The following is an 11,777-nucleotide window of genomic DNA, read 5'->3' as shown; positions in this document are numbered from 1 at the left end:
AAAAAAAAAAAAAAAAAAAAAGCAGATTTCAATATAGCAGACCCCTGATTTACGCATGTCTTGCGTTTATGCGATTTTTCTTTTTTAATTAGGGTCCAGACTGAAAAATGCCCTTCAAGATGCAGGTCATTCGTGTATATACACGAACGTTCACGAGATTTGCATGTATACACGAACGCCTCACAAGATTTGCAGGCGGAATCAACGGGAGCTGTGCTATGTGGTAGCAGCACCTCAAGATGCATAGGTGAGATGCTAGACGTGATTCCTAAAGGCAATTCCACCCAAAAAGGCGGGGGGGGGACTATGACTAAGGTATGTCTGGGGTAACGTAACCCCTCCCTATTCTATTATTTCCTATGGGGAAAGTCATCCTGGCTTACGCAAATTTGACTTGCACAAAATTCCCCTGGAACACAATACTTGTGTAAATCAGGGGTCTACTATACTGTCAATTTTCCCTGCACTGGTGCACCTCTACCTTTAAGATTTTAGGTACTTCGCAGCTTTTTTAGCCTTTTGAAAGAAGTGGCAGTCTTAATAATCTTAGGGGGCCAGAGGAAAGGCTAAAGCAAACAAAAACCCTACAACCTAAGCTCTTTCTAGGCATGGGAGCTAAATGAGAAATCATATTCTGTTCAAATCTCACTCTAATCTGCACAATGTAATCCTCCACTCTATGCTTTGCTCTGCCCTTGTCAGATTTCAGGTAAATGGGGTAATTCCTACTTTTCAAATGGTTAAGTCTCAAATCACCATTCTATCCATATTTGGAAGAGACTCCATAACTACAGGAGGAGAGAGGTCATTTTTTAAACTTGCTGCTTATAATTCTGCACTCTGAAATAAGAGTATACTAGAAAAGAAATGGATCAACTTAAAGTGGTAGAAAGTTGTATTTGTAAGACAAATGTACCACCAACAAAAATTCTATATTCTTTCCTGCAGTAAAGGCCTGAAAAAAATCACCCCAAACTCACTATGAAACAGAGGTGCAGTTTTAAATTGTAACTGCTTGCAAATTTGTTAAAGTCAAGATTCAAATCAGATGCATGGCATTTGTGCCTCAAAGTCCTAAAGCTGCATGGGAACAAGGACCATAAAGCTTTAATCTGGTGAACTACCCAAAGAACAGCATCCTTCTTTTATTAACTGCACTTACCGATCAGATTTCTTTAGGTTTAGTGCAATAGTTTTAATGCTATTATTCTTTCTTAAATCTTCATATTCAATAGATTCCTGTAACTTCACCTGAAATGAGATGCATGAAAAAACTAAACACAACCATGTAAGACCACATTGCACATATTCTGACAATGCATATTTTTCCAGTCTGTGAAGCTTCCTGACTGAAGGTTAAAAAAACTCCCAAAGTAAACAAAAAAATAAAAACCAGACTGGCTCTGATACTCAGCTCTGACATAGTGCTATTTGGGACTATTTAAAATTAGGAATGTAGACGTGACTTTTTGCAGCCAGAGTCACGGAAGGCTGCCAAAGGTTACAAAAGCCCTAAAGTACTCCTAGGCATAGCTGACCTTAGTGTTCACACTAATTACTAACAACGCAAAGGGGAAGAGATGGGGAATGTCCTAGAAGCTGTGATTTTCCTTCATGCTACCCTCTGACCCTCCTTATGTCTTCTGCCCATAGCGGACTGTGCTGGCTACATGCTTACGATTCCCTCAGCAGGGTAACACACAGTAGCCTTACAGAACTCTGACTTTAGCCAGTATCTCCCACCAAATCCTAATGACCATACGCAGACATATTAACTTAACTTTCAGAGCTTGTCCAACTTAATTGCTTAGAGCAAGCATGCTCAACCCCTAGCTTGTGGCACCACATCATCCAGAACACAGGGCTCCCCATAGGTCTGGAAATTTGCCAACAGAAATTTGGTAAGTTTCCAGACCCATAGGGAGCCCCAGGATGTGTATGCTGGACATGGTACTGGATCCTGGTACTCAGGGCCAAGTAAGGGTGGTGCCAGGCCCCAGGCTCCCGATGCCAATGGGCAGAGGGCAGGAAGGGGTGGTGCTGTGGGACCCCAGGGCCTAATCTGGCCTCATGTTATGCATTTGGCTGCAGGCCCAAAAGGTTGAACACCAGTCCTTTGAGGGATTACATCTTCAGTACACAAGTACCCAACACTTAGAGGTCAGACCAGATTACATAGTCTGAAACTGGACATCCTAAATTCAAGGGACTTTATCTTCTCAAAATTCAGTAATGATTAAGACACAGTTACACTGGGAGTTAGCCCAGTACTGAAGTCCTCATAAGAGTAACTAAGTGTTTACATTTAAAAAAACCCCAAAACATTTAATAAAAGAACGGAAATAATTTCACTGTAATTTCTTATATCTTCAAAACAAATCCAAAGCCACTTCAGATCATTAAAAGTAACTTCAAAATGGTATTTGAAAAGTTTAACAGAAGAAATGCTTGTCAAACTGTAATACCCTTTCAAAATGAAACTTGTTTCTCTTCAGTTGAAAATTCACTGGCAGATTTTAAATTTTGTTCATACCCTTTTCATTGGTGGCTGAAAGAAATCAGAATCTCTGGAGTTTCCATCTGTGCTGCTGGTCTCACTACAATGATCATTGTGCGCTTCTCTTAAAAAAAAAGAAAAAAAAAGGAAAAAAGTATTTGCTTCCCTTAACACTAAGTCACATGGTAGGGTACTAAAAGGTACTTAGACTGAAGATTAAACTGACTCAACAGGTATTTTATTCTAAATTATTTTTAAAAATCTGCATTTTAAGTATTGGACTCATGGGTTTAACTCTAAAAGGTAAATTCCTGAAATAGTTCTGTTTGACAGGGAACAAAAGAGGATAGAGATTCTTCCATCTCTGCACCAAGAAAAGAAAATGGACTCAACATAAAATGGGACTGCAGCAACATCACTAGGTAGCAAAGTGATTCTTTTTGCCAAATCAAAATGTGTCAAACACCACATGTATCAGTTATTTCCACTGAAACATGCTGGGAGTGTGAGATTGTTGGGCATGCTACCTTCACCCTCATTGGCACTCTGTTTTCATAGGAAGGAAGGAAGAACATGCATTTGAGGAAAGAAATCTGTCCTGTTGGGAAGGACGTATATTTAAAGGTCTAGCATTCAATTTAACACAAAAACCACCACATGCAAACAGCTGCAATGAGGAAAATACTTCCTCAACAGAGTGAATGGATCAATTCACTCTATGCAGGCAAGTGTGGCGGGACAGGAATCCCTCTGAAGCAACCCAGTAGACAACTGCAGCAGATCAAAACATGAGTTTTTTGGGTTTTGTTTTTTTTGAGAGACAGACAGAGAGATCTGGCTTATATATAAAATAAATAAATTCAGGTAAGGCTTCCCTCCTATACTTGAGCACTGGAGCATAGGGAGCCTTGAGCTCTGCTTCCTGGTATGCACGCGATATGAACTTCTGCATCTGACCATACCTCTGCACAGGAAGAGCAGACAACTTTTACTGAATTTCAGACTTTGTGTATTTAACTTGGGATAAGACTAGGGTAGAAGCACCCTTTCCTTCACTGTATCTCATTGTTTGCATGAGGTTAATTTAGCTGTCTATTATGTAAGGGACAATTTCTTAAAACACAACAAAAATTCACATTTTATTAAGTGGAAAAGGAAATGAGGGAGGCTTCACCTGGAGGCCTGTTATGCATTCTGGGGCACAAACAACATCATTCCAACTGTCTGGTACCTGACATGGCCCCAGAAGTTGAATGAGTTTTAAAGAATAAAAAAATATAACCCCAAATAGCTTTATTTTTAGTTCACATGCTTCTAGTTAAGAGAAGAAATCGAGTAACTGAAATTCAGGACTTATTTACATTTGTAGTGCTGTCAAGATTTAAGTTAATCCACAGTTCTAACATAGTCTTCCTATGCTAAAACTTACTGTTTCCTGAGCCCAGCTGCAAGAACCATGGCACTGTGATGGTTAAAGCGTTTTATAATGGCAGCATTGCTATTTTCTTTTATCGATTTTGATGAGTTTGATGTGGATGGTGCAGAGGCAACACCATAACCCTGCAAGGAAAGTAATTAACAATTTATTATGTTTTTCCACTTTTCTCAGTCTGCATTTCCTATTTCTTGAATTTTGCTGAATAAATAGCATTACAGTGTGCCTGAGGACTCCTGGCTTCTAGTACTCTCTGGGTTCCTAAGGCTGCCTGTTCCCCAGACTTGTGTAGCCTTGGGCAACTCACTTCTCTCCACCCCCTCCATTTCCTCATCTGCAATATGGGGGTAGTACTTCCCAGCCTCAGACATGCATATGGGAGAATTGATTTACACAAGTTTGAATTTGTAGTGCTCTATGTAAATACTAAGCTTATCTGCTTGAAAACTATTTGCTGGATTTCTGTTTTTCTTTTTTTATGTAACTGCAGTTATCTACTCAAGTTTCACTAGCATGCTATTGGGAAGGAAAAATAATCATAACCCCTTAAAAAAAACACCACCTTGTCATGTTTTTTTTAGGAATATGGTTTACAACGCAAGACAACATTATATTGAACTTTACTCAGATACCAGTTAATTCTTCTGTTCTAGGTATTATGTAGAAGATGCTTGACATATTTCATGCATGTCCACACCTGTTTGTGGCATAAGCTGGCTTAACATTAAGGTATCAAGGACTCTTTAAACAATCTTAAAGTGAACCTAAAAATAAGAAAAGGGACCAAAAACATGGTAATTTTTATATTCATTGTTATTTTAGACTTTAAAAATCATCTTTCAGAATTTCTGTGTACCACTATCTGGTGGTATCGTCTAAAATGGAGAGGGGAAGGGGCGGGAAGGGAAGTCAAACTTAGTTTTCCATGTACACAAAGCTATGCTTCTTAGAACTGAAAAGCCACATACCAGCGTGCCGAGGAAGGTGGCTGAAGTAACAAATCCAAAGAATAAAGAAAAAAAATTGTAGGATACTGATGGAGAAAACAGGGTCTGCTTCATCACAGTTATCCCCAAGTAAAGGAGTTATACTTGGATAGAACTGATGCAAGTAGAATCAGAACCACCACCATCTCAAAACAGAGGGAAAGAGACTCTGTGACAAATTATCACTTGGCATTGCAAGTTATTTAGTAGAAATTACATATGGTATTTAGTACTGGCTGTTTGCAGTCCTTTTTATTAAAATTACTGAAGTGCTCTTCACTTGTTTTGTTTCAGTTTTCATACTTACCTCATCTAAAGATTTATCTTCCAAGGCCATTAAATCTAACAGAGGATTTTTCACTCCTTGAGACACCATTGTTTTTAACCCTATGGAAGAACAAATACATCAAATGTCTTTTTGAAAAATGACACTAGAAAGGATATTCATTAAAACTCTGGACTAACAAAGCATTACAATTAAGAATTAAGCAAAGTCTGACCTGGATTTGAATCCATTGACATAATTCGACAATTATCTCATACAGTATACTGATTTACTGTGTATCAAACTAAGACAAAGTATAGATAAAAATATTTTTTTTTTCTGGAAGAAAGATTTTGCCATATTTAGAATTGTAGTTTAAATTACCAACATTTAGGATAATCAGACATTTAGGTTTGCAAAAAACAGTACACAAAAAAAAAGCACGAAGCACTATCTTTTTCACCACAAGAAATCCTATAGCATTGCAGTAAATTTATCTTTTGAAATATGTTTGGTGCTTGCATACAACTTTTTATGCATGTCTATACAGGTAAGAGATAGCACAGGACTGAAAGTTACTATATCACCCATTAGAGTCAGTCCTCTGCTTTTTACTTGGAAATTATTGTAGGAATTAATTCAACTAACTCAGGATACTTTGTTCTTACACAGTGCTGATCATAATACAGCACAAAGATATTCAATAGGGGATTATAGCTCATCTTTAGATGGAAGTTTCAGATAGTATTTAGAACAGAGAATTGGAAGTTCTTGCTAGTTCTCAAATAAGTTGTGTCTAATGAAAAAAAAAATTTTTGTTCATAAAGCACTTTGGGATTGTAGGATGAAGAGTACTATTTGAATACAAATCATTCAGGTGTTAAAGGAGCTTCATACATATCATGTGAGTAATGCATCAATTACAGCGATGATGAAGGGGAAAAGACAGGATGGGGCTTTAGGCATTTTTCACCACTAACTACTACTTGAAGCAGGAAAGAGAATGGTGATGGTGAATAAAAATGGAGCCTACTTAAGTGGCCTGCCAAAGAGTCACTTTACCCGCTCTATTGAGCAGTGATTCTCAACCAGGGTGCCTTGAGAATGAAAAAGTGAAAACACTGCTCGAGTGGTTCTACACATCACAAAACCCATATTTGTTCACAAGTCTTAGCTAACATGCCATAGAATGAAAGGTCATGTAAACAAAGCTATTCCCTACTAATACAGTTACAATGGTGCACTATGAAGACTGTTTCAGTAACTCTACCTGGACTGTATGAACTGTGAATAAGTAGTATCCAAGTACTAGCATGTTGTGTGCATCAGGTCTGAGCAGACAGAGGAAAAATAGAAAAAAAGCCCTCACCTTTCTCATCCATTTTGGCACATTCAGCAAAGAGATCTTTTGAACCTGTGTTCACCCTATCCCGATGAAAATAGTGGGACTGGAAAAATCGCGTCCAGAATTCCCTTTCAGTCAGGTTATGTGGAACATTTTCTGCATATTTCATTTTTACTGTAAAACAAACAGTATTTAAGAGGTTTTGTTATTCAAAATTCTTTATTGTATATCAACAACAGGCAGAAGAAGGTGGTTGAAGCTCATGTTGAATGGGCACAGGCAGCCTTTGTGAAAAGATAATGAAAACATTGGCTTTAAGGTAGGGTTACCATACATCTGGGTTTTTCTGGACATGTCCTCTTTTTGAGCCCTCTGATCTCTGGGAGTTTTTTAAAAAAAAAAAATCTGACCAAGTGTCCAGGATTTTGCTTTGTTCCACTGGTGGGATAAGGGGGAGGGTGATAAGAGGCAGCAGGGAATACACATGTACCTGCCCACAGCTGTGGAGGCTCTGATCCCCCTCCCCAGGCTCTCACCAGCAGAGCAAAGCAAAATCCCACACATTTGGTCAGGGCAGGGGGGTGGGGGTTGCCTGTCCCTCCAGGGGAGGAAAGGGGCGTGGAACCTTTGAGGGCAGCAGGGAACTGTGGCCAGCTGGTAGCACAGGGGCCAGTGCTTGCATGGGCTGAGTGGCCAGGAGATGGTGTGGAGGGTGGGGGAAGGGGGACTGGCCAGGCTGCCAGGCATGGTGCAGCAACCCTGTCCCAGGGTGGGGAGTGCAGCAAGCCTCCTCTTCCTTTTCTCTCCAGCCTACGCTGGGGCCAGGCACACTGTTGCCACCTGCATGTATCAGAGCTACCACACTCTGGCCCAGTCAGGGTGGGGATAGCTGGGGCCCCCTGGTAGGGCTGGAGGGAGCAGGGGGCTGCAAGTTGGGAGTGAAGGGTACCAGCAGGGATGGGGCGGGGTGGGAGTTGTGGGTCAGGAGTGAAGAGCACCATCATGGCCCAGGGTGGCAGGATACTGCGGTTTGGGAGTGAGGGGCAGCAGCAGGGCTGGGGGAGCTGTGGCTTGGCAGTGAAGGGCAAGAGCAGGGGAAGGGCACTGGCATGTCACCGCCCCCCTCCACCATCATATTCCTTCACCTCCACCCCTCCCCTGCACCAGGTGTCCTCTTTTTTGGACATGGAAATACAGTAACCCTATTTTAAAAGGGGATAGGAACAAAAAACTAAATCCTGGAGAGAGAAAAGGTTTTTTGCAGTCTGCTTGCAGCGTACAGAGCCAATTTCATGGCAGCTCTGCTCCTTGGTGCTGACTGGTAGAAAAGCCTAGGGGAAGGAGGGTCGAGGGGGCAGCTGCCATCTTGAAAGCTGGCTGTCTTTTGTGTGGCCTCACACCTCAGCACCGATTGGCAGAGACGCCCGGGGGGAAGGAGGGTGGAGAGTAGAGGATGAATGAGGAACATCTAACATCTTGATTACTGGCTGCCCTTTGTGCTACCTCGCCCCTTGGTACCAACTGGTGGAGAGGTGCTAGCAGGGGGAGGAAGAATGAGGGGGCAGCCACCACCTTGTCTGCTGCCCTTCATGCCATCCTGCCAGCCAGTGCCTTCCCCTCTCAGTAGAGGACCACTGGCTCTCACTGGGCAGCCAGCTTTATATTTTTGTTGTCACTGGTGTTGATTTTGTGGACAATCGTGGATTTCATGGTTTCCGTAAAATTAAGTCGGACCTACTTACAAAGGTATTAACCTGGCAAACAGTACATTTGTGCCTATGCAAGAAGTTAGCTGTTTAAAAGGCAGCCTCCTATAGAGTCTCCAAAGGTGTAAACCAGGGGCAGGCAATTATTTCAGGCAGAGGGCCAGTTACCGAGTTTTGGCAAGCCATCGAGGGCTACATGACAGGCAGCCAAGGGCAGATAACTTAAATTTCTAAATTTTTTAGGGGTCTTTCAGGCTGCATTTTGCCCACCCTAGTGTAAACAGATGTCACCTTTTGTCACCATAAAAATTTATATTGCACCATAAAGGTTTATATGGAGGGACAAAGCAAAAGCATCCATACTCTTTACTGTACCACAAATGCCCAAATCTGTGATCAAAACAAAAAGCAAGTAATCATTTGTGCTGCTTTGTTGTGGCGGACATTTGTCTGCTTTATGGCACTCTCCAGCTGCCCCAGGCAGATGTTCTTTGGTCCAGTGTGTCCTGGGAATTCCTGCGCAGGATCAGGCCCACCACTCTTCAGGATCTCCAGGGTATCTTCCTAGAAGCAGGGAAATTTAGGGCTCCCTGCTTCCGAAGACACACCTAGAGATTGGCAGGAGTTTTCACCCAGGAACAAAACCAAACCAATGTCAGCATCTAAGTCCAGTGGTGCGTGTATAAGTCATAAATATAACAACACTCATAAAACTGGTAAAAGTTATTAAAACAGATCCCTTAAAAGGAAAACTCCTCTGACTTTAACATTTGTCCATCAAACTGAACAATTCAAAACAAGTTCTCTTTTCAAGACATAAGATATTACCAAAAGCTAAAAAACACCCCTCCACTGAATTAAGGAAGTAAGATAATAGATATAGCCTAGAAGAGAGTGGGAAGGGAAAGAAGGCAGGCTATATGTTTTACCAACAAAAAGTATAGTATTGGACTTGAGACATCCAACAAATAGTATGCCGTATAACAAAAATTAAAATACGTTATTTTGCTTACCTGCGGGATATGTTCTAAATATGGATTCAATGATATCTGAGGTTAAGTTATACCTCAGACCATTGCAACCATCCGTTTGAGGCCGAACATCAGCCTAGAGAATAAGAGAGGAGAGGATGTTTAAACTATGCAGGAGGGAAAGCTATTAGTTCTAAATTATGACAATGAATGGAGAAGAAAGAAGCCAGATCTCTGGTAGAGGAAAGCTGTTGCAGAAAGAGAGTAATATTCTCCTCTTACATCCCAATATATTTGGCAGTGTGCAAATGTGGGAGAGTAAAATCATTATTTCAACTGTTTTTACAGCTTAGAACTAATACTTTAGTTGGTATTTTAAGAATGATATTAATGAAAATCAATTAAATAAACTTTACTTAAGGTGAGCAAAATTAAAGCAATTAGAGGGCTATGCTGGATTTGAGATGCTCATATTTTAATATTCTGAAGGGGTTAGACGATATGTGTACATAGTAAGACTAAACTACATGTATTCCTTTAATTACCTACTCTTCTGTATTTCTGCCTCATGAAAAGTAACAACACACTAGTGAATTTAACAAATTAAGCATTCCACAGAGATCTGAAGCTGTTGTACACAAAATCTAAGAAAAGGAGTATGTAAGGAGCCATTCATTATAACCAAACATTTTCAGAATTTCAAATATGAAGACAAGCCTTACTACAATTGCAAGCTACCTTCCATAGCCATGCTGAATGGCGTCTATCAATCTCTATACGAGGTTCCGATGTAAAAATCACAGTATCTTTTTCAGTCATTAGCAGGGGGAGCTACAAGTAACTTCCTATGCCTTTTCTCTTTATCATACAAATGAATCCGATTTTGCACAGTAGAATTATTTCCTTAAGTGTAGTGCAGTTGTGCTTGCTTTTATGGATGTATTTTTACTTGAACCAGGATAAAAAGAAGAATTGAAAGTTTTCTTGGAGAGAGACTGTGTGTATCTTCTGATGGGCGATTTCAACTTCTAGTTGTTGGATTTTTGGTTGTAGCTGTGTTGGTCTAAGGACAAAGGCAGGCAAAGTTCGTTGGGTAGATGTAATAACTTTTATTAGACCAGATGAATAGTTTGAAAAAAAGTTCTTTGCAAGCTTTCAGACAAAAATCACCCTTCTTCAGGCATAGAACTTCTCCGCTGTTCTGAACTCCAAGTAATTTCTAGTTGTCAATTTTTCATTAAATTGAGTAATAGTGTAATTTATACAATTATACATTACTAACATTTTGAAACTACTTATATAAAAGCTCTGGCAGAAAAAAAACCCCATTAAATTAATTTGATAACTAAGATTTGTATACATTTGAACATCACGTGGTCCCTAGGGAAAATACAGAGAGCTAACAGGGGGATGGCAGCTCTATAAAGGACAAAGACATCTTGACTTGTGCAATTACTGTTTCCTCCTACCTACAGTTAGTCATTGTAGCTTGGCAGGGAATTTCTAACTGAAGAATCATATATTTAGTAATTTTGTTGCAGAGGTAATAACATGCTTCTGTGGGGCAGACAACAACATGATAGCCTCTGATGCATTTGTATCAGAAAATCAGTACCAATAAAAAAAGTGATTAGAAATTTATTGTGGCCTAGCTTGTGCATGTAAAAAACTGCAAAAACTTTAGTTATATAGATGAGTATTGGAACAGATTCCCTTCTAGTTTAAGACAGGAATAGAAAACATCTTTGAAGCAAGAGATAATGGCTATGAATCTCTTGCTAATAAACTGATCCCTGCTGGACCAAACTAGGAGCTTGCCTTTCTGTTCTACGGAAGACAGATCCACTGTGCAGGAGGAAAATATTAATGTGTTTTGCCTGTTGCCTTAAAGGGTTTCAGTTCTCAATTGATATTCGACATTTTCCTTGATGGGGTGTCTATTACTAGCAATAAGTTTGTTTTCCTTGCATTTGGATAGTCTAACAGAGAGGAATACCAGAGGATTAACAGAAATAAATGAAACAAAATATAAGTGGGTGGGCAGCCTAGCCTTTTCCAAAAGCCACAAAAAAATGTATTTTCTGAATGTTTTGCTTTATAGCCTAATACTTTGCTATTAGAAAGGTTCAACATACCAGAAATGCTGCAGAGATGCCCACATCCTGCTTATTATGTGCCGCAGAACTATCCACTGCATTCATGCTTAAACGGTTGGCCCAGAATTCCTCAGCACTGATTACCTGGCTCACAACAAGGTCTTTATAAAGCTGAAACAAAACAGGATCTTCTTGCAGCATTCTGGTAAAAGAATGAATCGAATAGAATTGAATCACTCCAAAATACTTCACCAGGATCGCCATATCAATCTAGCATGGGTTCAGCAAGGAAAGAGATTGCAAGAGTATAAGAAACACAGAGCACTTTGACAGCAAAGTTACAGCTAGACTTACATGTGACACTGGTCAATCTCAATAGCAGCATGTGTGTCAAAGGGAACAGAGGAGAAAGAACGAAGTTGCTGGCCAAGAGATAACTTTAACGGGGGGGGGGGGGGGGGGGGAAATTTTAAAAA

At 40.2% G+C, this 11,777-nt stretch overlaps 1 protein-coding gene across 2 annotated transcripts in view; it reads right to left on the bottom strand.

Moving 5' to 3' along the window:
* GTF2H1 (general transcription factor IIH subunit 1) overlaps positions 1 to 11,777 on the bottom strand; it is a 40,361-nt gene that overhangs the window by 14,219 nt on the left and 14,365 nt on the right. For both annotated transcript variants that reach the window (XM_019519685.1, XM_019519684.1), the window contains 7 exons: positions 11,341 to 11,503; positions 9,248 to 9,341; positions 6,553 to 6,702; positions 5,226 to 5,305; positions 3,927 to 4,057; positions 2,534 to 2,621; positions 1,163 to 1,251 (listed from right to left, as the gene is read on the bottom strand). In XM_019519685.1, the coding sequence (XP_019375230.1) occupies positions 1,163 to 1,251; positions 2,534 to 2,621; positions 3,927 to 4,057; positions 5,226 to 5,305; positions 6,553 to 6,702; positions 9,248 to 9,341; positions 11,341 to 11,503 (795 nt within the window). The remainder of the gene's footprint in view (positions 1 to 1,162; positions 1,252 to 2,533; positions 2,622 to 3,926; positions 4,058 to 5,225; positions 5,306 to 6,552; positions 6,703 to 9,247; positions 9,342 to 11,340; positions 11,504 to 11,777) is intronic.

The sequence above is a fragment of the Gavialis gangeticus genome, unplaced genomic scaffold (assembly GCF_001723915.1).
Source record: "Gavialis gangeticus isolate Ggan-Ray unplaced genomic scaffold, GavGan_comp1, whole genome shotgun sequence".
NCBI classification, from domain to species: domain Eukaryota; kingdom Metazoa; phylum Chordata; order Crocodylia; family Gavialidae; genus Gavialis; species Gavialis gangeticus.
This window is presented reverse-complemented; position numbering and strand designations above follow the sequence as displayed.